The sequence below is a fragment of the Penicillium cosmopolitanum genome (assembly GCF_028827165.1).
Source record: "Penicillium cosmopolitanum strain IBT 29677 chromosome Unknown utg000012l:1.0-3308103.0:1.0-3310761.0, whole genome shotgun sequence".
NCBI classification, from domain to species: Eukaryota; Fungi; Ascomycota; class Eurotiomycetes; order Eurotiales; family Aspergillaceae; genus Penicillium; species Penicillium cosmopolitanum.
Genome location: NW_026622682.1, coordinates 3,073,350 through 3,100,951, shown reverse-complemented (window position 1 = coordinate 3,100,951; position 27,602 = coordinate 3,073,350). Strand labels below are relative to the sequence as shown.

General features: G+C 49.3%; 14 protein-coding genes across 14 annotated transcripts; 8 read left to right on the top strand and 6 right to left on the bottom strand.

Moving 5' to 3' along the window:
- Positions 1-91: 91 nt before the first annotated feature.
- N7509_013921 (FAD-dependent oxidoreductase) lies at positions 92-1,381 on the top strand (the record flags this gene model as incomplete). The annotated part of the gene is made up of 1 exon (XM_056638558.1): positions 92-1,381. One exon carries the CDS (start codon positions 92-94, stop codon positions 1,379-1,381), a length of 1,290 nt encoding a protein of 429 aa, XP_056482065.1.
- Positions 1,382-1,663: 282 nt separating this feature from the next.
- Positions 1,664-2,497, top strand: N7509_013920 (DUF3716 domain-containing protein; the record flags this gene model as incomplete). The annotated part of the gene is made up of 1 exon (XM_056638557.1): positions 1,664-2,497. One exon carries the CDS (start codon positions 1,664-1,666, stop codon positions 2,495-2,497), a length of 834 nt encoding a protein of 277 aa, XP_056482064.1.
- Positions 2,498-2,816: 319 nt separating this feature from the next.
- Positions 2,817-4,591, bottom strand: N7509_013919 (Zn(II)2Cys6 transcription factor domain-containing protein; the record flags this gene model as incomplete). The annotated part of the gene is made up of 4 exons (XM_056638556.1): positions 2,817-3,677; positions 3,741-3,878; positions 3,945-4,469; positions 4,532-4,591. The coding sequence occupies 4 exons, from the start codon at positions 4,589-4,591 to the stop codon at positions 2,817-2,819; spliced, it is 1,584 nt and encodes a 527-aa protein (XP_056482063.1).
- A 1,205-nt stretch (positions 4,592-5,796) lies between these two features.
- Positions 5,797-7,047, top strand: N7509_013918 (RTA1 domain-containing protein; the record flags this gene model as incomplete). The annotated part of the gene is made up of 3 exons (XM_056638555.1): positions 5,797-6,154; positions 6,236-6,624; positions 6,688-7,047. 3 exons carry the CDS (start codon positions 5,797-5,799, stop codon positions 7,045-7,047), a joined length of 1,107 nt encoding a protein of 368 aa, XP_056482062.1.
- A 555-nt stretch (positions 7,048-7,602) lies between these two features.
- Positions 7,603-8,579, top strand: N7509_013917 (ankyrin repeat domain-containing protein; the record flags this gene model as incomplete). Its single annotated transcript, XM_056638554.1, has 2 exons — positions 7,603-7,798; positions 7,852-8,579. 2 exons carry the CDS (start codon positions 7,603-7,605, stop codon positions 8,577-8,579), a joined length of 924 nt encoding a protein of 307 aa, XP_056482061.1.
- An 815-nt stretch (positions 8,580-9,394) lies between these two features.
- On the top strand, positions 9,395-10,697 carry N7509_013916 (NAD(P)-dependent alcohol dehydrogenase; the record flags this gene model as incomplete). Its single annotated transcript, XM_056638553.1, has 3 exons — positions 9,395-9,746; positions 9,797-10,425; positions 10,488-10,697. 3 exons carry the CDS (start codon positions 9,395-9,397, stop codon positions 10,695-10,697), a joined length of 1,191 nt encoding a protein of 396 aa, XP_056482060.1.
- A 108-nt stretch (positions 10,698-10,805) lies between these two features.
- On the bottom strand, positions 10,806-11,294 carry N7509_013915 (uncharacterized protein; the record flags this gene model as incomplete). Its single annotated transcript, XM_056638552.1, has 4 exons — positions 10,806-10,914; positions 10,975-11,019; positions 11,080-11,156; positions 11,214-11,294. The coding sequence occupies 4 exons, from the start codon at positions 11,292-11,294 to the stop codon at positions 10,806-10,808; spliced, it is 312 nt and encodes a 103-aa protein (XP_056482059.1).
- A 406-nt stretch (positions 11,295-11,700) lies between these two features.
- Positions 11,701-13,380, top strand: N7509_013914 (uncharacterized protein; the record flags this gene model as incomplete). The annotated part of the gene is made up of 3 exons (XM_056638551.1): positions 11,701-12,105; positions 12,210-12,582; positions 12,647-13,380. 3 exons carry the CDS (start codon positions 11,701-11,703, stop codon positions 13,378-13,380), a joined length of 1,512 nt encoding a protein of 503 aa, XP_056482058.1.
- A 48-nt stretch (positions 13,381-13,428) lies between these two features.
- N7509_013913 (uncharacterized protein) lies at positions 13,429-13,728 on the bottom strand (the record flags this gene model as incomplete). The annotated part of the gene is made up of 1 exon (XM_056638550.1): positions 13,429-13,728. One exon carries the CDS (start codon positions 13,726-13,728, stop codon positions 13,429-13,431), a length of 300 nt encoding a protein of 99 aa, XP_056482057.1.
- A 22-nt stretch (positions 13,729-13,750) lies between these two features.
- On the bottom strand, positions 13,751-17,841 carry N7509_013912 (uncharacterized protein; the record flags this gene model as incomplete). The annotated part of the gene is made up of 7 exons (XM_056638549.1): positions 13,751-14,106; positions 14,171-14,534; positions 14,595-15,098; positions 15,835-16,537; positions 16,603-17,193; positions 17,253-17,371; positions 17,425-17,841. 7 exons carry the CDS (start codon positions 17,839-17,841, stop codon positions 13,751-13,753), a joined length of 3,054 nt encoding a protein of 1,017 aa, XP_056482056.1.
- Positions 17,842-18,209: 368 nt separating this feature from the next.
- Positions 18,210-19,809, bottom strand: N7509_013911 (amidohydrolase; the record flags this gene model as incomplete). Its single annotated transcript, XM_056638548.1, has 2 exons — positions 18,210-19,268; positions 19,336-19,809. 2 exons carry the CDS (start codon positions 19,807-19,809, stop codon positions 18,210-18,212), a joined length of 1,533 nt encoding a protein of 510 aa, XP_056482055.1.
- Positions 19,810-20,179: 370 nt separating this feature from the next.
- Positions 20,180-22,129, top strand: N7509_013910 (uncharacterized protein; the record flags this gene model as incomplete). The annotated part of the gene is made up of 5 exons (XM_056638547.1): positions 20,180-20,353; positions 20,411-20,738; positions 20,884-21,091; positions 21,162-21,621; positions 21,689-22,129. The coding sequence occupies 5 exons, from the start codon at positions 20,180-20,182 to the stop codon at positions 22,127-22,129; spliced, it is 1,611 nt and encodes a 536-aa protein (XP_056482054.1).
- Positions 22,130-22,415: 286 nt separating this feature from the next.
- Positions 22,416-23,825, top strand: N7509_013909 (NAD(P)/FAD-dependent oxidoreductase; the record flags this gene model as incomplete). The annotated part of the gene is made up of 2 exons (XM_056638546.1): positions 22,416-23,521; positions 23,588-23,825. The coding sequence occupies 2 exons, from the start codon at positions 22,416-22,418 to the stop codon at positions 23,823-23,825; spliced, it is 1,344 nt and encodes a 447-aa protein (XP_056482053.1).
- Positions 23,826-24,315: 490 nt separating this feature from the next.
- Positions 24,316-26,789, bottom strand: N7509_013908 (Zn(II)2Cys6 transcription factor; the record flags this gene model as incomplete). The annotated part of the gene is made up of 6 exons (XM_056638545.1): positions 24,316-24,792; positions 24,845-26,060; positions 26,124-26,264; positions 26,346-26,425; positions 26,493-26,655; positions 26,713-26,789. The coding sequence occupies 6 exons, from the start codon at positions 26,787-26,789 to the stop codon at positions 24,316-24,318; spliced, it is 2,154 nt and encodes a 717-aa protein (XP_056482052.1).
- Positions 26,790-27,602: the final 813 nt, after the last annotated feature.

The following is a 27,602-nucleotide window of genomic DNA, read 5'->3' as shown; positions in this document are numbered from 1 at the left end:
GCCAGAGTCACGAGACAAGGCAAATATCTAAACCTCCCAATCCTGCCAAATCTCCTCCTCCTCCATCTCCGTCTCCGTCTCCATCCAGAGAATGCCATCAACAACTTCTTCACCGCGCATCGCCATTATCGGGGCTGGGCCTGCTGGGTTGACACTCTATCTCCTACTCCATGCCCGTGGGATCAAATCGATTATTTTTGAGCTTCGCCAGAAACCTACCGAGGAAGAACTTTCCAAGCCATCGGGGTGTTTAGACCTTCACCAGGAATCTGGTCTCGCTGCTATCAGAGAATGTGGATTGTGGGAGGAATTCATCCGATTAACGGGGGACTGCACCGAGGCGCAAAAGGTTACCGATAAAGATGGTATCATTCTGCACGAGGATCAAGGGGAGTTGAGTGATCGCCCAGAGATATCCCGTCATGCGTTGATCAAGCTGCTCGCCTCTCATCTACCCGAGGATTCCATTAGATGGTGTCATAAGTTAATGTATGCGGCAGAGATTCAAACTACCGCCGGAACCAAGGTGCAGCTCGACTTTGGTGTCCATGGAAGACACTTTGCCGACTTTGTTATTGGAGCCGACGGAGCCTGGTCCCAAGTTCGGAGCATGTTGACTACTGTGAAGCCATACTACGTGGGCACTCAAAATATCACCCTTACTATTCGACAATTGACGACAAAATATCCACATCTGGACGTTCTGGTTGGCCGTGGGAGCTTCTCCGCTTTAGGTCTTCGCCATGGGGTCATGTCCCAGCGTGGACCCCTGGACTCGGCGAGGATCTATATCTTCTTGACGACCCCCGATGAACAGGCGGCCGTCACATTGGGTCTTGCAAATCAGCCAGCATCGGCAACAAAGGAAATGCTTTTCACAAACAACGAACTGCTCGGGCAGTGGGGCGAAACCATGAAAGACTTGGTGGCTGTTGCCTGTGACGAGGAAACGATGGATAACCCGGATGCCACCATTGATATCCGCCCTCTCTATACACTTCCGATCGGTGCATCGTGGGAGCATAATCCAATTGCAACTCTCGTTGGTGATGCGGCACATCTCATGTGTCCGTGGGCCGGGGAAGGTGTCAACCTTGCGATGTTGGACTCACTGACCTTGGCTCATGCAATTGCCGACGCGGTTCAGTCAGCGGAACAAACAGGTCCATCATTTCGCTGGAGACTCAGTCCACTTCTGAGGAAATGCGAGCAGACGCAGGCATCCCGAGCCAAGGAAAAGGCAGAGGAAACTGAGACTAACGGGAAAATGTTATTTTCAGAGAACGGAGCCCAGAAATTCGCGAAATTCTTCCAATCCGTGTATGGCAGCGTCGCAGAAACACCCGAAACTCGTCACGAAGAGGCGGAAAGAGATAATTAGGACGACACGATTCAGGACAACCATCCCTCTTCTTCCGCAAAATGAAATGCCTCGTTCCCTACAGTAGGTGAAACCCGCCGCCGTCCATCAATGGCGCCCAAAGATCAAGCTGAGAAACCAAAAAGTCCCTAGTCACGTCCGAAGAAAACTCGCAAATCGAGCCGCAAGGTATTGCCCCAGAATGAACCAGGTCAAACCGCGATACCCTCTCGAACCACCCACACGCAGGCTGGCCCTACTGCCTTTACTGCCAGGGGTTTAGACAACCGAGGGAATCCCGTCATGAGCACCAATCCCAAGCTGATGTCGGGTGAATGCCAGCCTGCCTTTGGCGTGGCTAACTCAGGGGACTGGCCAGATGTTGACTGGCGCGAGATCAACGGCAAGCCCCATCATCGTGTAGCAACTAATCTGTTCGCTTTCCGTGCTATTTATGGACAGCGATTCGGCGAGGCCGCTCCATCAGGCCAGGGTTGCATAACCTGTCAAGACGGACATGGCCCCTTTATGGCGTGCAAGATCGCATATTTGCCTCAAGTCTCCGACACTAAGGGGAAGATCTTTCCGTCCAAGGCATTGTTTGGCGGTAGCTGTATGGGATGTGGCCTTAGTGGTGCTGGAAATAGGTGCTCTCGGTGGCAGCCCCCTGAGCCACAATGGGTACGAGAGTATTTCATGGAGAAAGTTCCGAGTCTTCAGTTGAGTGTGCAGTTTGCTTGCAAACCGTATCCGACTCCTGCTGCACATGTCCTAGAGCAGTCGCAACAGCAGCCGCAGGAAGGGCAGCAACGAAATTCCAGTACTCCGAATGGTGATGCCCGCTCATCTTCTGGGGTTATCACACTCACTGCCTCGCCGGAATCATCGTCAACCATGCTCGTTGCAAGCCCACGGTGTCGCTGCTCAACTTTTACTACTACGAGCCAGGGGCAGGTCATGTCCCTCCCCCCGCCGGGTGCCCGATACATATCACCCCTCAATGAGGCGAACGTGTATAACGATATTCAATCACTGGAACATGTGCTATCTGAGGTCCGCCTTGCATCAGCACGCGCTGCTTTTGATGTTGACTTGCTTGTCCGTCGGCGAGAGGAACTCCTTCAGAAAGCCAACTAATTAACCGAGGGATATGAAAACATTGGAGGCTTTGCTGACTTGATAAATATTGAGCCAGAGATCAAGTCGGACATAGATCAGTGAGGCAGCAATCCCACTTGCTCCTAACTTGTTTCTTGCTTCACTTTCTCCTTTGTTATCTAGCACTCCATTCCCATGATCTGCTCGAATCTGTTCTTTAATTTGCTTCTTGAAATGAACGTCCAATCCACCACTTCCATTTCTTACATAAATACTCTAGTCGTAGAAAATGCAATCAGCTGGAATGCAAGCATATGGTTTTCTCCCCGAAGAAGTGAAGACGAATGCTACAATTAATTTATTCTATCTGCGTACTCGGGTTCAACACCTCATCAACCTCTGCTAATTCTACCACCTTCCCACGAGGGGCCACCATCGATACCGGTATCTCTTTTGATAACCCATATCTCAACGATAAGCTGAGAATGGAATTAACAGACGGATCTTCTGCGAGGTACCAGGTTTTCCTCCACGCTTCACTGACGTATGTTGCCATTTCAATACCGAACATGGACAAAAAGGAGCAAAATTGCAGGCACCAGAAGAAATTCTTCTGGTTTCGAAGATGGATGTAGATCTTGAGCATATGAGGCATGGAAACCAGAACCGCGACCATTCCCCAGAGCTCCACGTGGCCTTGGAGGAAATATGGAATCGACCGACAGAATTGGTCGGCGTAGAAACCAGCGAGATGAAAGTCGCCATGCGTGGTAGGGTCTACGGAGAAGGCCTTCTGAGTGTGTGAGAGGACAAGCACCTCAGCTTGGTAGATTACCGAGTGATTTATGGCCAAAGCCTTCCAGTAGAACATGTGTATCCTCGCGTTGTCAAGCGAGACGAAAGAGTATGCAGCGCCGAATAGATCATCAGTGGGCGGCAAAAACGACTGATATGATTCATGATTTATGAACGGTGCCCCTCCAATGCGAGTCAGGTTGGTTCCGTACCAATCCAAGGCTTTCTCTTTGAGTGCGCGGCACTTTTGTAGTAGTTCCTGGCATCGCATCTGGTCGGAGTGATCAGTTTGTTCGACATCTGTGACGAGGCATCCAAGTTCCACAAATATCTCGAAAAGCCCATCGATAGGGTGACCAGTCTTAGACTCTATCAAATACTCAAACTCCTCTCGAGTGAAGTTCACTGCAGTGATTGCATAGATCTACGGTCAATGTTAGTCCAGATAAAGGTGACAGATCTTCCGGGTACGAGAAGGAATCCGTACGACTGCCTGCTTTTGCTGATGATAGATAGCACGCATCAGAGAAGATGTTGGAGGGCCTTGATGAGCACCACGTAAGAGAAAATTGTTTTGCTTCATACCGGGGGCCCAATTGTCGCAACCATGCGGATAGTGGTGGCCCTAGAAGAGGCGTCAGTTAGGATCCCTAAATTTGGAAATTGCCAAGCGGAGAAAGGGATCAATCACCTCGAGAATTTTTAAAATGACCATAGCCCTGATGTAATCTTCATTGTAAGGATCCTGAACCATTAATTTGGAAATATGCTGAGTAGTGGCGCGGTGCAGCTGGACACCATAGCGAGCCATGCGATAATCACGATTGAGTCGACCAAGTGATAGACAAGACATGGCGCTAAGGGCCTTTTCAGAAATCATAAACTTATCATTTTTACTTCCCGGTCTCTCTAACATAGAAGAAGAGTTGAGAAAGAAGTATTGAACTTGTTCAAGATCCGTCGTGCCCCGAACATTGGTTGGGAAGTATGCGCCCAGTAAGAAAGAGTAGAGCTGAGACCGCATCACCGGCCCAGTCTGTACAACGGGTGTCAATTCAGGCGGCTGTGTCTGCCTCGAAGATGGAGGAAGTACGACCTCTCGCGTCTGTTGTCGTGTAATGTTAGACTGGTGGATGAAGATGCGGGATTTCGCATATCCCGGACAAGGGATGCCACGCTTGAGACAGCGATCGCATTCTGGGCGTGCGGCATCACACTGCTCAAGTTAGCAAGGGAAAGACCACGTGTTCTCGGAGAGCATTAGAGCACCGGACTGACTTTTATCTTTCGTTTTTTACAATTTGAGCAGGCTGTTGACCTCCATGGAATACCACCCATCTGCCCCGCGTCAGTTGGCCGCGCCCAGAAAATCGGGCACTGCTGGAGGGAGTGCCAAAAGTGGAGAGCGAATCCTTCAAAGCGAAGCGGAGGTGCTAATATGGACGGGAGCAAGCCGGACGCCCATTAAACTCACAGAGTACTACTCCGTAAGCACCAGCAAGAGCAAAGACCGCGTGGAGTGTCGTCTAGTGGAGGAGGGGGGCGATTGCGTTGGCCGATCAAACCACTTTCCCCCCACTGTTGAGCTTACTCATCGGTCAGCACGACGAGAGGCTTGCCTCTTACTGGAAATTGTGGCTTGGATGGGCGAGGCACTAGCATAAATGAGGCTATTTATGGCTGTTTACTGCAAATGAACCCAAGCAATTATTACTAATATTCAATGGTTGAGGTTCCCGGATAGTAGGGGGTATCTGGCATATATCTTGCCTATATTGGGGAGAATTGGGATAATCGAGCGAAAAAGTGATGAGAAAAGAATCTCCAGGGTCTGAAGAACAGTAGACTGATAAATAGGACAAGTCCGATACGTGGGAGGTTTCACAGCTTGCATACCTGGGTATTTACTCTACTAATCTAGTATGAAGAACCATCAGGCATCACCACACGAAACATGATCGCCATCCCAATTTTCGAGTTCGTCCCCTTGACTGTTAGAAGTCCGCCCGCCCAAACAACGTTTGTATCGCAACTCAGCATGGTATTCCAAGTTCAAACGCCATGTCAAGAGTGACTTGCGATCGCAATTCAATTTCTGCTTGAGGAAGTTAGTGGGTGGAACGCGCCAGATGAAATGAACTAAAAAATAAAAATAAAAATAAAATAAAATTTCCCTAGCTTTATCTTGCTCCACATATCAACGGAACAAAAGCTAGATCCCCAAATTAAAGATGGCGACCGTCAAGACCCTGGCTCTCAGCACGGTTCAATTGGGTGACTCGTTTATCCACAACCACGCGTGGAGTATTCCATGTGGACCTTGGACCTGTTTCGCTGCGCATGACGCACTTTGTCCACCGATCGCTAGTTATGTGATGAGACGATTTCATGTGGGATCAACCAGGCTGATCTTGTCAATCAGGGGTTATCTATAAGTATGGAAGTGATACGCAAGAAATGGAAAGTTTCTTTCTGTGAAAGAAGATAAGTCCCTGTTCAGCCTTCCAGTTCTTGGAAGAACTAGACACCGTCAAACTGTCGACATGGCTCCGTCGGCGACCACAGCCTCTGCATCCACAACAGCTTCCGCATCATCTACAGCCACCTGTCTTCACATCGAACCTGGTAAAAATGGATATCTTCTTCCCGAAGCTTGCGGCGCTATCCTTCTTTACAAACCGTCATTAGTACCAGCTGCCTTGTTTTTTATCTTGTTTGGTCTCACGACCTTGATGCATTTCGTTCAAGGATGTGTGCATAGGAAACTATATGCTTGGGTGATTGTTATGGGATCGGGATGGGAGTTTATCGCGATGGTTTGTCGTTCAATGGAAACGCAACACCAGGACAGCTCTAAATACTATATTTATTTTATGGTATTCTTTTTGGTCGCGCCGATATGTGAGTAAAATTTCAATTCTGGTTTTCGAAAATGCTATCCAAGGGGAAAAGAGAAGAAAAAAAAGCTAACGTACGAACTAGGGATCAATGCATTCCTTTACATGACCCTTGGTCGCATGGTCCAATTTTTCGTTCCCGAGCAATCATTGATTCGAATTTCAGCACGACGCTTCGGGCTTATATTTGTGTGTCTGGATATTCTTGCATTCATCGTCCAGCTGATCGGAGTTGGTATTCTCGTCCAAACAGATGCTGATTCCGATGTGGTTTTGCGAGGAGTACACATCTACATGGTGGGAATAGCAGTGCAAGAAATATTCATCATATGTTTCATTGGGTTAACAATTCATCTCCATCGCAAACTCTTGGAAATAGAAAGAACGGGTGTCCAAGTGGGCAAGATGACCAACCTCGCCTTCAACTGGAGGTGGCTCTTTTACACAAAGTACTTTGCACTGACCATGATAACGGTATGTCTTTCTCGCCAAGTTCACTTCGGCCCTTTCGTACTGACATCATCCTTTCCCGACTAGATTCGTATCGCCTTCCGACTGGCCGAATATTCGCATGGAACCAGCGCCGACGAGCCCACCAACACACACGAGTGGTACCAATACGTCTTCGATGCTCTACCGATGTTCTTCGCTGTTTTTATTTTCAACATCTTTCACCCCGGTCGGATTCTCCAGGGCCCTGATTCTGGCTTCCGACACGCGAATAAGGTCGCCAAGATGGAAAAGCAACAGAGCAAATTCCAAAAGGGAAATCCATATCCAGTTTCCAGTGATCATGTTCCTTTAGCTCCCTACCCAAGGCACCACCAGCAGCAAGTTTACGATCAACCGTCTCCCCTCCTTCCGCATAGCCCACCTCGATCATACTTTGGGCGATAAAGCTCTTTAATACTGCGTTCGATCAAGAGACTTATGAATTATTACATATTATCAGTCCGACACTTGGGTTGTTGCTCAAAGTTAACAAATCCCACCGTGATTTATGGTTTACCCAAGAACGTTATTATTTGTCGATTATTATACTTGGAGCTTTTAAGAAAAGATGTGAACAGTTTCGGGTTAAAATTTTGAAGTCATAATCAAACTAATTTTTTTTTCATTCACGAATGTCCTTGGAGTTCTACCGCCAGTAGTAAGTGTGTATCTCGACCCTAGTGGTAGAATCTTGAAACTGGTGCATTTTCCGGGTAAATAAATCTCCTCTAGATATTGCCTAATCAACATAAAATACCTCACAAAACTTTTCAGCTTCGCCGGAAGTAAGGCATCCCCCACTAAAGCCTGATGCTGATGACGGCGCTTCGCTTATTCAAACTCGAATTGGGCTAAGCAGACTTGGCGCCAACAAACGAAGAGGCTGAGATGAGATCATCAGCTGGGGCAATTCAACTCCTGCTCGTTTCCTTTCCTTGAGATATTATCACGTCTGCCAATATGGCTGAGGATTTCAAAGGTGGAAAATCCGAAATTACCGAAACTATTGTTGTTGCTGCCGATCATGGTAGACTTGATCTCGTCACAGCGCTCCTAGAGCGAGGAGAGGATCCGAACACTGTGAACGAGATCGGAACCTCGGCTCTTCATAATGCCGCAAAAGAGATTACTGGGATATCGCCCGCCTTTTATTCGAGTACAATGCAATTCCTGGGATCCAAGACGGCAACAACAAAACCCCACTCCAAGTTGCCGTACGTGCTGGTCACAAACAGATTGCCAGCTTGCTCCTTTACTGTGACTCCTTGATGGGCGATAAAAAGGAAGAGGCGAGCAAGAGAGAACTTCATATAAACTTACGCATTGCCGCATTACTGGGCCATACGGAAATCATCAAGCTTCTTTTAGATCACAAAGCACCTACTCTTCCCGAGCCCAAATACGAGACAGCACTGCATCTAGCTGCTAAGAATGGCCACCACGAAATATATGGCCTTCTCCTAAAGCACGAACTCGATCTGGATAGATATCTATGGAGTCGGATGACCGAACCGACCGTGGCAGTTGGGGCAAAAGACTCCGAAGAAAACACGCCTTTTGCATATGCGGTCCAGAATGTGTTCGGAAAAACCGTGGATGTATTTTTACGCATCTATCCCAAGCTGGGCCAGGCCTTTGATCGAGAGAAAGCACCGTTTTCCCACAAGGCAATTACATTGGGAAAGATTGAGATTGTTCAAGTTTTCATAAAACATGGCACGGATGTTGAAATGAAAGGCAGGAATGGAAACCGGGCCCTTCATGTGACGGTTCGGGCTATGGGATTATACGGAAAATCGGTGGAGGCGACGAGCGAGATGATTCGACTTTTGATTGATAGCGGCGCTTCAGCCAGCTTAAAAAAAACTCAGATGGCCACACCCCTGATTGGAATACCAATGATCCCAAGATTCGGACGTTATTGCGCAACTATATGAGAACGCAATCGAAGGGCGATTCAACGAAGATAAGATCAAAGGCGTTAGCTCCGCCACCTGAGTATAAAGCATGAATTTGATCTAATGAAAGAATAAAAACCTGCATAACAATCTTTGGGACTGGTGACCTTAACCAAATAACCAAATAACGACCCAATCAATCTTTGTCTGCATGACTTGGGGTCCCCCCCGACTATGCGGAGGTTATAATTACCGCATTCGGATGTGGAGCCCTCAGCCCGCAACCCCCGCCACCTTGAGGGGCCCCGCATATTTCCTCGATGGCTGCGTGATGTTTGTAGAGTTAAGGTGTTGAGTGTGTGATTACTGTCGAGGAAGCGCGCTAATACTCGTAGTACTCAAGGTCACCTGGTCTAAAGAAAACGGATCCAGAGCCTCGTGGTGGTACCATGACCTCGTATCACCGGAATATATAGTAACTATTGCTAGGAGATCCGAGTAAATGATCCATCATGAGGAGAAGAGTGACATACCTAGGCAGATTATAATGGTATACAGGATTTTGAATCTTTCATTTTGCTACGCAGGGTCCAAGGGAACCAGATGTACTAGTTATTCATCGCATTACGATGGCCCCGAATGAGGCAAGGCGAACCACCAAGTGGAGCGGTGGATAAACAACCCAACATCAACCTACAATCACAAACTTGAATGAAAGAGGCAGGTTGAGCCATCCACTGCAGGCGTCTCCATGCGACCGTCTGGTTGGACAACATGGGTCCTATCCTGATACTTAATACCAAAATGCCGTCCAAAATGCCCTTTTTCACTTAAACTCCTCATATCAACTCAAGATGGCCCCTTCAGTCCTCGTCGACCAGCCCATCGCTAGCGCAGTAACGCCCAAGGCGCTGGCTCAAACGACGCTCAAGCCCTCACATCCAAACCCTTCACTCCAGGTGACAGCCGACCACAAGTTGAAAGTAGTCGAAGCTCCCGTCAACGCGCCCGGGCATGGCGAGGTGTTGGTGCATATCAAAGCGACCGGAATCTGCGGATCCGACATTCATTTCTGGAAGACTGGTCGCATCGGATCATTGGTTTTTGAAGGGGATTGCATTATAGGCCACGAGGCATCGGGAATCGTCCTGCAATGTGGCGAGGGCGTGAGCCATTTGAAGGCCGGCAAGTCTGATCCGATATCGTGTGCGCGAGAGACAGGTACCACTGTACAGAGTACTGATATAATTTTACAGGCGACAGAGTCGCAGTGGAACCGGGCGTGCCCTGTGAACACTGCTTTCTGTGTGACGAAGGTCGCTACAATCTATGCGAGGATGTCCAGTTCGCCGGCGTCTATCCTTATGCCGGTACAATTCAACGATACAAAGTTCACCCAGCCAAGTGGCTGCACAAGATCCCGGACAATGTCACTTTCGCCGAGGGCGCCCTTCTTGAGCCTCTCTCTGTCGTGATGCACGGTATCAAGACTGCCGGCCTAAGCCTCGGCCGCGGTGTCGTGGTCTGCGGTGCTGGTCCTATCGGTTTGATCGCGCTGGCTGCGGCTCGAGCCTCTGGAGCCCATCCCATCGTTGTGACTGATCTCGAGTCTTCGCGTCTGGCGTTCGCCAAGGAGTTTGTCCCTTCGTGCATTACCTATCAAGTGGATCGGACTAAGGACGCCGAGGGTAATGCCCAAGCGATCCGGGCTTTGTTCGGAGATAGCGAGTACGTTGCCCCAGAGACAATTCTGGAGTGCACAGGCGTGGAAAGCAGCGTATGCACTGCTGCATACACCTGTCGTCGTGGTGGCACCGTCATGGTGATTGGCGTTGGAAAGGCTATTATGAACAATCTTCCTTTTATGCACCTTTCTCTGGCAGAGGTAGGCGAACATTCCGAAATATCCATATAGAACCGATAACTAATCAGCTACTTTTTATGCAGATTGATCTACGATTCATCAACCGGTACCGCGACACTTGGCCTCCGGCCATCCAGTGCCTGGGTGGTGGCATCCTGGACTTGAAGAAACTGGTATCTCATGTCTTCCCCCTCGAAAAGGCAGAGGATGCCTTGCATCTTTGCGCCGATACACGGAATGGAAGCATCAAGGTATTGGTGGTAGATGAGGAAGAGGCGTCATTATGCGCTTGAGGGATTGGTTGGGATAACGCAGAATGACCATGGCCGGAGTTTTCAAGTAGAATTGGTAGACATGAATGAAGATTATATTAATACATTTGTTTCCCTGGTATCTCCTCCTCAGTAAGGTCGAGTCGAATGGCAGTAGATGGCGCCAACGGGGACAGGGTCTTTGCTCGAGTGGTCGCCGGGGGCCAGGACAGTGTTGCGGCCGGTGCATCCAACACCTCTGTATGAAGGTTAGCGAGGTGAAGATCAATTGAAATTGTGGTAAGGATGATCAACCCACGTGAATATGCGGCAGTATTTTTTGATGGCCACGGTGAATACCTCTCTAATAGCTTGTTAGTCCCTGGTTCAACAAGATATTGCTCGACTTGGTGGGTAAACTCACTCCTCGTCGATATCGTCGTAACAGTCGTCTAGGGGGGCTTTGATTCCCCGACTTCCAGCAGCGGTCTCAATTCCCACCTGTTTTGAGCGCTCAGTAACTGGATTCAGCGCGTTTTCTTTGTTCAATTAACATACTGTGGTGTGTGTAGCCTCTTTGGCGGCATAGGCGGAGAGCAGCAAGAAGCTCAGGACAGAGAGTTGTTTGAGGCCGTACATGATGCCGGTTTAAGTGTCAAGGATTACCGACCAGGTTGAATCAGAAGCAACGAAATGCGAGCAAAGAAATAATTAGCGAAAGTAGTCGCGTTTGTTGGCCAGGAGGTGTTTCTGCGACATCCCTTGCTCAACGGTATTTGCAGGAGTAGTTCCACGCCCTGCCAAGGGGATCGGAATGTAGTAGAGGGTGTGTCTGTCAGGTTGGTGGGTGTGAGTGTGTATGCAATATCAGACTCATCGTAGCTGCGAACATGGCTGTATAGCTGTATAGATGTAGAAGTAGAAGAGAAGTAGACGCGAAGTATACAAAGAAGAGTAAGCCGTCCGCCTTCCCCACAATTTCACCTTCTCCGCACAACTTCAACTCTTCCCCTTCAACCTCCCACTCCACCACCTCAATGCCCCAATGCTCCCAACAAAGCGGCGGCGACTCGACGCCCAATTCTCCGACATGGAAGTCGTCTCACCTCCCCCTCCTGCATATGCCATGAACCCCGAATGGCGACATGCCCCGGTCTATACCCCTTCCGATACCACCGAGCACCAAGCCTTTGCATCTCCGCTAGCTAGCTGGACCGATGGCTTCTCGCACGATCCTGGATTTCTAGCCTCGCAGGAGGAGCTACGTTGTATGCTCTTTACCATCGCACAATCTGCTGCGCCGACACGAGCGGGTAGCCCGGCTGATCCTGAGCAGGGCCGAGATGTCGAGGAACCGTCGCGAAGAGAGCGCGCGGCCATGCGACCGGCCCTATCAAATTCCCGGCGGATTGAATACTTGAAGAATTATGTTGGACAGGTAGCACCTTGGGTAAGTTCCAATTCCAATCCCATGTGGCTGGGCGTTACTCTCGAATGCGAAGAAACTAGTGAAGACCGCGGTGGCTAATCGTTTTGATTCCTTGTCTTCTTCAGCTCGACATGTTCGACTCGCAATGCACATTTCGCGTCCAGATCCCTGCTCTCGCTCGTACATTTCCCGCCCTCCTCAATGCCATCTTGGCGATATCGGCCCGACAGATGGAACGGAAGACAGGCATTCAGGACTCCTTCGACAGTATCGAGTTATACCAGGAAGCAATTCGTCTACTGAGCCCATTGCTGCAGAATCCGGATCCAAAGGTCGTCGCTGCATGTGTTCTTCTCTGCTGCTTGGAAATGATGTCCGCCCGAGCTCAGGATTGGCGCCGTCATTTAGAGGGCTGTACGGCTCTGTTCGATGCCTTTGGAATCAATGGCTTCAGCAGCGGACTGCTGCAGGCTGTTTTTTGGTGCTACGTGCGAATGGGTATGTCTGGTTGGACGATCAACGCTACGGTTATTCTCTTCTCGCTCCCCGCTAACTAGTATAGATCTATGCGGCGCGCTCATTTCGGACGGCACGCAAAGCACGCTCTTACGGCCCAGCAAGTGGTTAGCACCCGATTGCGAGGAGGATGACGCCGCTCACTTATTCCAAGCGGCCCAATCCCCCGACATGCACGCAAACTACGCCGTGTATCTGTGCGCAAAGACGTGCGAATTGGTCTCCGACCGGACTCAGTTTATTGAGTTGGGTGTGCAGAACGATTGTACAGGCGAGACCTTCAACCGTCGTTGGCTGCGACTGTGGGAAGATCTGCAGCTATGGGTCGAAAATAGACCACCAGAGCTTTTGCCGGTCCAAACGACCCAGACAAAGCCGTTCCCACATATACTCTTCCTGCACTGGGCCGCCATTTCGTCGAATCAGCTCTATCACACTGCTTGCATCCTCCTTTTAAACAGCATGTCCAAGGCGATCAAGTTGCGCCCTGCCGCAACTGTTTCACCCCTGTGGCACGCGCGACGGATCTGCGGCATCTCACTCGCAAATCCACACCAGGGATGTTTGAACAACGCCATCCAGCCTCTCTGGATCGCCGGTCGCCTGTTCAGCCACGTCTCGGAACATGGCATTATCATCGATATCATTCGCAAGATCGAGGCCGAGACTGGATGGGGTGCATGTTGGCGGATTCGAGATCTCGAGTTGGCTTGGGGATACCAAGTGTCCCGGCGTGAGAGAATGGCAGCGCAACAGCAGTCACCGGTCGCAATTGGCTGATTTAGTTTCGATCGAGATTTCATCTCGGCAGAAAACATCTCAACTTAATCACGACTCCAGAAATCCCCATTCCTCTTGGAGACTGTGCAGGAAGTCACTCGCATCCCACCCGGTGACTTTTCGAATGCGCTCGAAACCACGCATAATTTCATGTTGTTGCGACTCGTGGGTCATCCGACGAGCCGCTGTCAGAAATGAAGCCAAAAGAACCGGATCCCAACACTCCCGACGCTCATTATTGATAGAAATGCTGCATATTCGCTGGGCATGCCAAAGGGGTGACATGGTCGTTGAATGATAACCGGGTGTCGGCGCAGTGCGTGGCCGATTATGCAGCAATAGCAACATGGCTGTATGGTACAGCTGGTTGCTAAACACCCCCCGATCCATGAGCGAAAAGAACGACCGGGAACCCCTGTCCCTGCCCGGTGGCCTGGTCCTCAAGGTCAATCTCCATCATGGGTTGAAATCCTTGCGGCCGTTCTTGATACCATTGTTCGAGCTCCTCCATGAGATCCATCCATACGCGCAGCGGTGGATTCTGGGGCGATGGGTCATCATTGTGTACGAATCGCACTGCTTTTGTACATAACCAAAGCGGGCGATGCGCGAAGCAGAAAACATGTTCAAATGGGTCAGTTTCCAGGTCTCTACTTGTCAAGTAGGGCAGTGATGGGAGTAGGGAAACTTGGATGTCGGTATCCGTGGCTAGAGCAGCTGCGAGGTCTAAACAATTGCAATGTTAGAACTTCATTTCTTCGGAGAATAGACACCGAGGGCCATAATTTACCAAGTCGAACAAACAACCAGTAAATGGCCGAATTGAGGTCACGGCGTATTGTTTGTGGCCCCAGAGAATCTAATAATTCCTTGTCACAGACCCTCTGAGGAGACCATGTTGCCTGGAAATTCAATATGCAGTTCTTAGATTCATCTATCACACGGAGAAATGCCAGTGTCGTGATGTCTAGCTGCGTCTCCGGAGTCGCGGGAGCCCCTAGCGTTTTGTCCGTGATGATCAAGGACGAGAATGGTCGTAGCAAATTCATCGACGCCTCGGACAGTGCTAGGACGGAATGCCAGACTGGCTGGGAGACCATGGCTAGCTGCAAGCCTTGGATTCCGAAGAATTGGCCGAGGTCGCAAATGTCAAGCTGATTGGATTTGTCAGAAGAGCTTCGTTCTCATTCCGGGGATTGTAAAATGGTACTTACCCACGGCGCGACCTCATAACGGTAATGGCGAATGAGCTCCAATGTCTGTGTGGATGAGATTGCGAGAGTCGAAGGTGTAGCATTATCAACGTGGCCTGGAGAAAAGACCGTGGGAAAATCAGGATTTCTGGCTGGGGTCATTACTTGAGTGACAGACGGCTCTTTTGTTGGCTGGGAGATCGCAAACTCCGAAAAGGTCATGCTCGGTGGCATGGTCTCTTGCGTGCTCGTGCCCAATGCCAGTAAACCAGCGACCGCGGACTCATCATTGTAGTTGAAGAGTGTTTTTGAGGGCTGCGCGAGCGAGATACCTTGAGAGGAAGGGCCATCCGCCTCCCATTGAGGTAGCTCCACATCGAGTAACTGTGCGTGTGTGTCCGAGCCCGAGTGATGGGGTTCTCGTTTTCGTTCACGGTGTATTTGAAGATCTCCTTCGGGTGGTGATGACTGCTCTTTCGGAGACTCTGCATCATCTTCATCCTTCTGGGGGTCTTCGTTGATGAACTGGGCCCCTGTCAGCTCAATTCAACTCCGCTTGGGTTGGGATGCGCCTCTGGATACTTACCTGGATAGTCTCGTATGTAGCGGAGGCAGTACCAACCTCGGATGACTCAACGGTATGCGCATTCTTAGTGAGGAAAGTCAATTGTGGGCCGTACTGACAATTGAACCCTCGGTCAGTACAATTCCGGCATTTGGGTTTGCCTTCATCACCTGCTCTGCGAGTTAGCCTCCCTCATGAGACTGTGATACTGTGATACTTGTAAAGATACTGACATTTCCGCCTGCGGATGCGACAGCGCATACACCCCGTGCGACATCTGGTAAGCCGCCGAGTCTGCTTGGGAACGTTCGGCATGGCTGACACGGCGGGGGGGGGGTTGGAGTTGTTGAAGATGCGGAGAAACAAAAGAAGGCAACGACAAAAAAGGAAGGTGTACGCACTGGTCACGTGGAGTCTACTATCAAACACAACACTCAACACTCATTACACTCTACTCTACTACAACACACTCTCGCCCTCACGAAATGTCTATGCAATATACATTGAAGCTGCATCTCATCTTTTTTTTTCCTCTCCCCCTCCACTCATCCACAATTCCTGCATATGCTGAAGGCTGATACACCCCAGTCAGTTCTCTCCACCTCCCCCACCCAATCGATGGGGATTCAGTCCGAGGTCTTGCATTAGGATATCATTATAGTGGATTGCATCAACTTGCAAACCACTACCAGTCACTGCTCCAATTGCCACATCCTCCGCAATGGATTCCACCATTCGATCTCTCGAAAAGAGGTCCGGATGAAGAGAGTCAAATGGACAATACCTGGAGTCATCCATTTCCCCAATCAGAAAAGCAGCGACCCAGAGTGCTTGAACTTCGGCCACAACTGCGATTGTTGATGTGAGAATGATTCCAAGAACTGCAAAGGATCGATCACCCTCGGCCACTAATTCCGGTGCCACCATCCGGCGAAAGAGGCGAAATGGAACCATTTGGCTTCGCTCAGTGCCCAGTGATGTATCGCAGTTCTCCAGGGAACATCCATTGTCAATCAAAGTCTTTGTAATTCGTTCCTTTGATCTTTGATCCAGCTCCTGCCAGTGCTGCATGCCTTCCATGTCATATTCTGTCTCCAGGGAAGGCTGGTAGTCTAAAATATCCGATATTCCAAGTTGCAGTCGAAGGAGTTGAGGCACAAATCTGATTGGTACAATGGGTTTGTACCCTGTGGCGTGGACGACCAGGTCGACATCTTCAAGGCAGGCACCGCCCCCCAAAATGACTCTCACTCCATCATTCCGCTCGTTCGCGTCCCCATCGTCAAGGGCTGATATACTCTGTACAGTGGACCGATAAATGTTCACATGAGAGTATCGAATCGTTTCCCATAGATTCGCCTGGTTGGCGATGCCAATGGTTGAGTTGCATGATACGACACTAGGAACGTCAGTCAGTGTTTCCAATCACAAGCCCTGGATCACTCAATGGGTAGAAATACATACCTGTGACTCGGTCGGAGCATTCCCATCTTGGAATCCTTAATATATTGTGCTGTTTCTTCCAACTCCCGATCAAGTGAGCCCCAGAACCAACGTATCAACCAACGACCGACCGGGTTCCCGTGAAGCATCCGTGCCCACCAAGATCCTTCCATGCGGAGGCTCCAAAAGTATCCTCCTTTGAACTTCTGAAAGACGACGCGTTTTGGGATCTCCGAACAGAATGGGTCGAGGTAATGCAGAAACCGACTGCTTGCTGCCTTATCGCTGGGGACGACTTCTCCAGTGGGCAGAGTTGACATCGGCGGTGCCATCCACGAAGGTCCAGTGCCCTTTTCGCGAATGATCCAATTTATCTGCACTGGATTCTGGGGTGTTACGTTCAGATGGGCCCTTGGGTCATGTTGATGCAGCGTGGCGAAGAAGTGTACCAGGTCGAATGAGGATTTAGCACCGCCGTGGATCGCGACCGAGCGAAGTTGGCGGCTCCTCGGCTCCTGTTGGGGCATACTATTCTCCTCGTTTTTGGGAGTCGGCAGGGATGATATCCCAGATTCTGACGTGCCCAATTTCCAATATCTTTGGCGTGGATTACTGAGTTGGTTCTCTTGCTTTTCGGAGGCCATTCCACTTGTGGGAACTTTGGCACTGACATGAGCCCTGTGGCGAGTATCAGTTTGTCGCAGACAATGCTGATATCACGGTTGCTATCTGATGTGATACAGATGTTGAGCTGCCATTCTTTGCCTTCCAGACGTTGGATGCTATCGACCTGTTCGTGATATCAGCCAGTGCTCAGATAGTGTTAAGGCTGTCCATATTTACCCTCCAGTTCAGCCGAATGTGTTTTTTCAACTTCCACTTCTCCGCCCATGCATGAAGATACCGATTGATCTTCCAGCCCGCAATAAACTGCTGCCCAGGTCCATCTTCGTCCGGTGGGACGACGTCGGTGAGCGAGAGATCGCTGAATTCATACAGTCCATAAGAGTTTTGGCTGAGAAGATTGGGATAGAGTCGCTCTTCAGCCCAGGTTCCTCCGATATCTGATGCAGAATCAATCACCAATAGGGAACACCCCTGGCCCCGTTCGCTAATATGCGTCTTGTCGGTGAAACAGCTTGGGATCTCGGTCTCAGCTGCGGTCGCATCTTTCATTCTTTCGTCATGGTCGTACACGCCATTGACCTGAAGATATGTCTTCGCCGCAATGAGACCATAAAGCCCTGAGGATCTTAGCATTCGAAATTTCTAGTGGGTGTAGATTCAAATGTCTACTCACCTGCGCCGACGATTACAACTCGCTCCATGGCAGTTCTTGCAAAAAGATGAAGAGTAGCTTTGAAATATCTGACATTTCGAACAATTTATCCATAAATTTTCTAAGGTAAGTCCAAGGAGATATGACCAGGAACATGGCAAAATGAAGCGATGGTGAATGGGAAATGTTGAATGAACGACACAACAATCGCAAGTTTTGATATTGTTCTGGTGGGGCCGCACAACGCCGCGGGCACAACAACCCGAATTCCTTCAACTTGAAGTTGCCACATTTTCAAGCTGCCTGTACGGAGCACAAAATTATTTATTGCTTATGATTATGCACATTGTTATCTATATTTCCAAGAGGGAAGAAGTTTCCCACCAACCTTCTCTAGGTCGCCCCGATCCGCGTTGCATCGTCGAAGTATATTCCTGACAGCATGCTGTGCAAGGCCGACAAGGTCCCTCTCTTTCTCCTTGCCTCCCATTTTGAGGATTCCATTTTCAACCAATATCTCTCCATTCACCATGGTGATATCAACATCCCGACCAGTACATCCATGGACAACTGCGGTGAGAGGGCTGGCTCCACACTCAATCAAGTCGCTGCTCCAGGGTGCTGCGCCAAGTCCACCTCGACCATAAGGATCAATCACAACAAGATCTGCCTTCTTCCCCGTCTCGAGGCTTCCGATTTCTTCCTCCAAGCCAAGAGCTCGTGCTCCATTGATGGTCGCCATCTCCAGAGCAACCTCGGCCGGGATCAAGCCAGCGTCATGATTTACCCCTTTGTGGAGGATGCCAGCTAAGTGCATCTCCTGTATCATATCATAATGATTGGAGCATGGCGCGCCGTCTGTCCCCAAGGCAACATTTACAGGTGGCGTGTGGGAAAGCATGGATGGGATCGGTGCCACTCCAGACGCCAACTTGAGGTTTGATGTTGGGTTGTGAGCCACCGTGGTCTGCGTGTTTGCAAGCAGTGAAATGTCAAGTTCTTGATCTAGATTCACCATATGAGCCAGAACAAGAGAATGGGATCGTCGGCCACCATCATCCGATGCAGTAGTGGGTTGCGGGCAAAGTTTTGCATCGCGGACAAACTCCATTGCACTGCAGCCATAGGCTTCGTGGTAAATTGTCCGATCCTTGGGGGCTTCAGCACAGTGCATAGTCACTGAGATGCCATTGTCGGAGCAGGTCTCTCCCAGCTCGAGATATTTCTCAATCGACGTGCCCCGTGGCGTACCAGCGGCCGCCCAAACATGAATCCTGCCATCCTGACTGCGGTGGTGTTTCTTATGAGCATTCAGAAGTTCTGGAATAGACATCGCTAGTAGGTCTTGATCGCGAGGATCTGAAATCGATAATTGGCGATTCGTTTCCGTAAATTTGACGAGCTTGCCCTGCGAATTGCGACATATGCTTTAGTGACCAGTACACTCTTAGGCAAAGTGAACCATAGAAACATACCAGGCAACCTCTTATTCCCATCTCGCCCACAGCGGTGCAAACCTGATCAAATCCGGCGCGATATGTCAGCATGGGATCAAGAAAGCAAGTGGTCCCTGTCTTCAACATCTCTGCCGTCGTCAATCGTGTCGCATGATAGCCATCTTTATCCGCGAAAACAGCCTCTAGTGGCCAAATTGCATCACATAGCCAATTATGCAATGGAAGATCCTCTGCCAGTCCACGAAGCAAGGATTGCACCAAGTGAGCATGAGCATTGATCAGTCCTGGGATAATTATTTTACCACGACAGTCAATCTGCTGTGTCTGGGTTGGTAGTTCGATCGGGTATTTCCCTTTCCCAATTTCCGTTATCCTGTCAATATCCACGCGGATGTATCCTTCGTGAAGAATTTCACGACGTTGGTTCACTGTAATGATCGTCGCGTTGTAGAATAGCGTGCAGCGTGGAGTCGCAGGGTTGCTCGTGGCCATTTTCAAGACGGACGACTCCGAGGGACGTAGAAGACAAAACTGTGGCGAGGGGTGTTTTACTGGGAGTATCTGGGAGTATCTAATTTGTAACGATGGTCGGATGTAATTATAACTCCGCGCTGTCTGCGGTCCTCGGCGAGGCCAAGCCGCTTCGCATCTTATCAGCAACAACTCCTGATTGTTATCGATTGCATCCAGGAGAGCTTGATATGACGAAAGAGATACGAAGATCACCGATCTTCATCTTCATGGATAGAGAAAAATGCTATATATTGGGAAGTATCGACGTCGGCCACTCGCTGTCTTGCTGAGCGGGCAGCAGGTTTATCACCCACAATTGGAACGGATTTGACAACATTTACTGACGATCATGGATGCAAGTCGGAGGTCTCCGGAAAAAGATGATCTAGGAATGCCGGTCACTTCTTTTTTCAATTCAGATCACAGGGAATCTCAAATCATCGAAATCGCGCCCGTCGCCGAAACCCGATCCCAGTATCTTCGTCGATACTTCACAACTTCTGAAGGATGGATCGGGAACTATGTACGAGACTAACATATCTCTTCTCGATGGGGCCTATACTGACAAAGATATGCAAAGGATTATCTATATCTCATCACACCAAACATCTGGCCGTTAAACAAGCGATACAAGAACCATGAAGCACCATTCTACGGGCTCAACGATGAAGTACCCATTCTCCTCACAATCATATTGGGCTTGCAGCACGCCTTGACCATGATTGGGTCTGTGGTCTCTCCCCCTTTGGCAATCGCAAGCGGCGCATTCAATTTGGATGCAGAACAAAGCCAGTATCTTGTTTCTGCGGCGTTCATCACTACTGGGATAGCAACGGCTCTCCAAGTCACCCGGGTTCATTTGTTCAATACCCCATTCTATATTGGCACCGGACTACTATCTGTTGTGGGTCCCACATTCGATATATTGGCCATTGCATTCAGCTATACGGATATGCGATATTCAAATGGGACTTGCCCTAGCTCATCCGATGGATCTGAGACTACCGTGCCCGGATGCTTGGGGCGCGATGTTGGGGACAATGCTCTGCACAGTGTGGATCCAAATTCTGATATCTTTCGCTCCTCCGAAAATTCTGAATAGAATATTTCCCAAGGTTGTTACTGGATCTCTCCTTCTGCTCGTTGGTGTTTATTTAATATCCAGTGGAATGAAGAGTTGGGGAGGCGGCTCGAATTGCGATGGAGGGTCAGGGATTTATGCGTTATGTCCCGACATTGGAGCGCCAAAACCACTTCCTTGGTAGGTCGTAACTTGCATTATCCTTGTGTGATTTTACTGGTCAACTGTGATATTCTAACAATTCTTCTAGGGGTCATCCCAAGCTCATTGGGTTGGGTTTTAGTGTCTTCGTCACGATTATCATCGTGGAGATTTTCGGGTCACCACTTATGCGTTCTGCATCGGTTGTATTCGGTCTAGCAGTTGGATGTGCATTATCCGGATCCACTGGATACTGGTCGCGAGAAAACATTGATGCAGCCCCGGTCGCAACGTTCCTTTGGGTACAAACCTTCAAGCTATCGGTGGACGGGGCACTGGTGCTACCCCTTTTGATCATGTTCATATGCGAAGCTGTTAGCTGCATGCCAGACATTTTGGCTACCGCGGAAATATCGGGTCTCGATGTTGATGGAGTTGAATTCAACAGCAGAATTCAAGGTGGAATCCTCTGCGATGGTATTGGCAGTCTGATCAGTGCTTGCGGTACTGGATTACCCATGGTCTCCCAAGCTGGCAACAATGGAGTCATATCTTTGACTGGCTGTGCGGTACGTATTTTATATCCTTACCCGGGGCCATCGTTAATTGTCGCTAATTTCCGTCATCTCTTTCCAGAGTAGGAGAGCTGGCTGGTGCGCTGCCGCCTTCTTGGTTCTCATGGGCATATTTGGAAAATTCGGAGCTGTATTCGGCTCCATGCCCCCTTCCGTGCTTGGAGGAATGCAAGTCTTCTTGTATAGCACGATTGTGGTAGCGGGAATCAAAGTGCTAAGTTTGATCGATTTTACTAGGCGCAATCGCTTCATCTTGACGACTGCCCTAGGGATTGCCTTCATGGATATTGTGGCCCCGACTTGGTTCAGCCAGGTCTTAGCCTACAATGGTCCCAATGTGAGGCTCCAGGGATTTGAGCAGGGAATCAATCTTGTGGTGGAGACTCCTTTTATTATTGCTGCCGTAATTGGAGTGCTGTTGAACTTGGTTCTTCCTTATGATGGTAACAAGAAATTGGCGGTGATCGAAGGACGAGAGAGACGAGTCAGTCTTCCTAGCTAGAGATTATCCTGTTCATAGTCAACCTTGTCATTGTCATTATATGACCTCGTTTACTGCTATTACAAATTGTTTTATGGGTAACCCTCCGGGTCTGTCGCCACTTCATGCCTCGCGATGTGGATGTGAACGGTCCGTGTACGGGCCGTGTCTGCCAACCCGGCCCGGCTGCGTATGCGTGGCTACTAACATTTACAAATATATAAATTCCGTGGGAATTTTCTAACTGCACGATATCTGCCACCGGGACATTTGACGATTTCATTTCATTTCCACTTTTCACTTCTCAATGGCCAAGTCAGAGCGAGTTGTTATCATTGGTGCCGGAGCCTTTGGTCTCGGGACTGCCCTGAGACTGAAGGAAGAAGGGTACACATATGTCACGGTTCTTGATCGATCTATGCCACCTGTTCCAGATGGATCCAGTAATGATATTTCTCGCATCATCCGCTTCGACTACGGAGACGCTATTTATGCTCGCATCGCAAAGGAGGCATTCGAACTCTGGAAGACCCCCGAGTACTCGGACGCATTCTATCAAACTCCCTGTCTCTGGGTGTGTCAGGATGGCACACCAGAGCAGCCCGTCCAGCCACAAGCTCAGGAATATAGTGACAAGACAAAGCGTGTTTTGAGTGAAATGGGCCAAGAATGGCACGCGGTCAAAAGCGTGGAGGAGGCCAAGGAAAAGTTCCCCAAGCTCACTGGTCGTCTTGCAAGTCCCGGGTTTGATGGATTCTATAATAATGCCGCTGGATGGGCAGATGCAGGCAAGGCTATTAGTCGATTGGCGTCTCGTTGTATCTCCGCTGGAGTTTCATTCATCACTGGTCCGAACGGCCAGGTCATCGACTTTGAGAAGGACCAGCATGGAAACATCAAAGCCGCCATAACCGCAGACGGTAACAAAGTTCCTGGTGACAAATTTATCGTCGCTACTGGTGCTTGGACTGCCAGCTTAGTCCCTGCTTGGAATTCCATGCTTGCCGCCGGTCAGCTTGTCGGCTACTTGAAATTGACACCGGAAGAGGTCATTCAACTGAAGGACTTGCCCATTTATTTCAACTTTTCAACTGGCTTCTTCTGCTTCCCTCCCCATGAGGCGACCGGCTATTTGAAGGTTGCAGTCCACGGGTTGGGCTATACCCGCAACAATGAGTCCGCGAACGTATCCTCACCACCGACGAATGCGGTCGCTTCTCGTGCCAACTATGTTCCTGCAGAAGGATTGAAGAGAATGGAAGCTGGATTGCGTGACCTGTTTCCGCACCTTGTATCACGAGGATTCGAGCGAACTGGAATTTGCTGGTATAATGACACGCCTACCGGGGATTTCATCTTCGACTTCCATCCTGACCACAAAAACCTTTTCATCGCTACCGGTGGCAGTGGACAGTAAGTCAAGGACCCAATTTTTGACCGAATTTCCTTTAAAAAAGATATGGCTAACGAAACCTTCAGTGCATTCAAGTTCCTTCCCGTCATCGGGAAATACATCAGCGCAGCCTTCCAGCGTAACCTGCCAAGCAAGCTACTCGACAAGTGGAGATTCCCCACACAATTCCGTGAAGGTTTCAGGGATGATGAATTCGCAGGAGATGGTAGCCGTGGCGGTCCTGCAAGACGAGAACTGACTGCCAGTGAGCGAGCGACCTTTGATTCTGCCCTCAAGTTGTCCTCTCGACAAAGCAAAATCTAAACGAACACCTTACACAACTTGCGTTCCAGAAATGGACATATCACGAAATAGAATTTATGAATCTTTTTCCCAATTTGAATATCGAAATGATGATCGCTAGAAGCTGATCGCAATAGAAATACAACGATACCTACGGCGCTCTAGAAGCGCAGGGTGGTCAGTAGTTGTCTATGTACTCGTATAGCGGTATTTTACGGTGGCACCGCAAAAGCCAAGCCCTTGTTGACCGGTCCGGCCCTCCGTCTTCTAATGGCAGACTAGTAGCTACCTGAGATGGAATAAATTAGCCAATTTATTCCATCTCAGGTAGCTACTACATTGTCTGCCATTAGAAGTGGTCAGAAATGGTGGCCAATAGGAAGCTTCTTCAAACTTTTGCAACACCACTGTAAAAAACCCCTGTATACAAACAACTACTGACCACCCTGCGCGTATGGAGCGCCGCAGGTATCTAGCGAACACTAGATCCATAGATGTCGAAGGTTATGAATTACAGATGGTCTGTCATCAAATCCCCGAAAATCATCCAATCCGGGATATCGGGTACACCAGATCCAATTGAATTATTTCCAGTTTGATTTGAGAATGGCCATTCGGGGCCTGGCATTTCATCGGTCGGTTCTGACACCTCTTCACCAATTCCAGATGTCTTGTGAGTGGGAACATTCAGCGACTCGACTTCCTGATCTTCCAAGTCCTCTTCCGACGGGGATCTGGACATTTCGTTGTCATATGTCGAAACTTCGTTGTCGGCGAGAGGTTTCATTCCCGAGATCTGTGATGTTTGATTGAAGCCAAGTGATGTAAGGTCGAGTATGTCCCACATCAAAGATTCATCCTGGGAAGACATCCGCGGAAGGTTAGATGGGGTTGCCATACTTGACAAGGCCCCAGAAAATCCCTCTTGGTTGTAGAAAAGTGATCCATAGTCTTGATGCCGGGCGGCTAACTCATCCAATCGTTTAACCTGAAAATTTAGCGTTAGCTTTTCTTTGTTTGTATGATTCCGGGTCACCAACCAATATTCTCATGCTATCCCACTCAGCAGACAATTCGGTCATGAAAGCAACGAGATCTCGGTATTCATTGTTCAAAAGAAGTGCAATTTTGGGATTCTTGTTACCCGTATGCTCTAGTTGAATTGTTGCAGCAATGGCAGCGAGGTATCCAAAGAACGGGTCATATAACCGGAGATCTACCTCGGCCATTTCTCTTATGAACCTCGAAATCCATCGAGAATGGATCAAAGAGGTCTCGAAAGATTTTTGAAGAAACGTTGCTGACAGGTTTCCGGGCATGTGCCGTAGCTTTATCATTGTGACAAAGGGGTGGTGAAGTAGGCACGGAATGGAGTGAAACAAGAATTGCACGGATAGCCAGGTAAGAAGATATGGCCGAGACTGTGGCTCATCGCGAGCACGTCGTTTAAAATCAACATTCATGTAACGGTGAGTGTCTGCAAACTGGGTCTCGAATTGCATCCATTCTGATTCCAATATTGCCAGAGCAGATCCACTTTGCCATGGTGGAAGGGAGGATGTTGGCAAAGACTCAAATACCCACTCCGTGGCTTTCCCCCAGAGCGAAAAGAGACGGAGTAAACAAGCCATGATTCCCTGGTCGACTCTATGACCTTGTTGGATAGATTTTTCGTGAAGAGACCCACGAAATCCTGTCCTTTCTCCTTCTCGAGATGGGAAGTCAAGTGTGAAGCGGGTGTCGGAGAGGCATAATGAATAATTCCGCGATGCATTGTAGGTGCGGTCAAGCATGAAATATGCCCAAGTAATTCGCCTCCTTGATTCCACTTCTATCTGGCTCAGGCCTGATAGGTTCTTTCCCTGGTTCAGACCAAGGGTCTGTATCACGCGAAGTCCAAGTGCAACCGATGAACACCCTCTGTGGGAATTTCCATCCGCCAAGTCCAGCTGGGCGATGAGGAAATTCCCTTGAAGGAATGAGAGTCCAGTTCTACCATTTTGGTGATGAGACGATAAGATTTCCCAGGCGCGCTCAGCACAGTGCTTTCCTGTGGAACTACCGTACCCAAACAAACCAGGCGAATTGACGGAAAGACGAAGCGTAAGAGCCACGAGTGGAAATGAAATTTCTGGCGGTAGGTTTCTCGCATTCTGTAAAAGCCAGTCTTTTGAAAAGACGCAATAAGGCTGATCATGGAAGTGGCTCAAGTAAACCTCCACCTCAGACCGAATCAATGAGGATGCTAATGTGTCACTAATAACTGTTATTCAACACTATCTATTGGAATGGGTCTATGGATCGTCAAGACGGACATACCTGGGAGAGATGCCACCTTGAGCGATTGATTGATCAATCGGGCCAGTAATCGTCGGGCCATCAGGTGGGATATCTTCCCTGGTGGGCGGAGGATATCTACTCAGAGGCTTCGTGGGTATATTACTCTGAGGTAAGCGGTCACTAAGCAGAAGTGTCAAGGCCACGCGATCAGCAATGATACTAGACAATTCCCCATGCCTACTATCTGAGGGCGAGTCTTACTGAAGCATAGAAGTGATTTCTTCGAGTCTTTGTTCAATTTGCCGAAGGCGTCGCGTATCATGTACATCTGAGCCATTGTTCTAGTAGTATGGCAATATTAGTTAATTATTATGGCTGGATATAGATAGCTTCGGAAAAGGTTGGTACCTCTTGGGGCTCATCGGCATCAATGTCCAATCCACCGCTCATTGATTCCTTCCGGACTCTAGTTCTACTGATTGCCGCTTGGGCCCCATATTCGCAGGCCTGTCCGAGTCGCTGGCACAGCGAACAGACCGGTTTTTCACCGGGGCAGCGAGCCTTCTTCCGACTATGCGCCTGTGATCAGTGTCCGAGCTTGCGCATCAAGTTTGAAGATGCAACCTACCGACAGGGCCCACATGCTTGACGCGTACGCTTCAAAGAAACCTTGTGGATCGCGTAGTTATCATTTGTGGTGCTCATGATACGCGATGGTGGAAAGTGTGAGCCGGCCCCGTGGGGAGCAGGGTGAAAATTCTATCGAGCAAACGCGACCCGCCAACCACAGGTCAGCAAAATCAAAGGGATAGCAGGCGCCAGATAAACAAAAATTGGCTGCTGGCAAAATGAAAATTAGGATGACATGGTATGGATGGAAAGGTTCCGGCCATACTACTACAAGTTTCACCCTGCATGAGGTCAGAAAGTCAAGGTGTCGGGCGGAGCTTCCTCGATCCGCGGGGATTGGCGGCTCCAGCGGCTCTATGCGGGGTTCAATGGCATTTTTTGGAACAAGGAGTTCTTCAAAAACATTATTGATAAGACACAAACAACCTGTAGATGGTTTATGGGGCAAGTAATTATCATTGAAGGCACGAATACCTATCAAAGTCCCTTGATAGATCAAATCATGTCCAAAATCACCCTGGACAATCCCTCAAACATGAGAGAAGATAAGAAATATAGCCAGGTGGACAGCGATGCCCAATGCGGACATTCTTCCCCGCATTCCACCAGTCATTTCGATACAATTCTCAACGTGTTATCAGCTCATCGGCAGCTCTGCCCGCCACCGCCGGGAATCGGACGACGATCCGAGCGGAGTTTTCTTCGCCCTCGATAGACGTGGCCGGGTCTCAGATGAGATAAGTTACAGTTCAGGCCTGCAAGTGACTAGGAGGATGTACTCCTTGCTTCACTCATCCCCGTGATGTCACCTTTGTTTCCAGCATCTAGATCGATCCATCCTGCCAATTCCATGGTACTCACTTCAGATTGAAAAGTTCCTTGCCATCT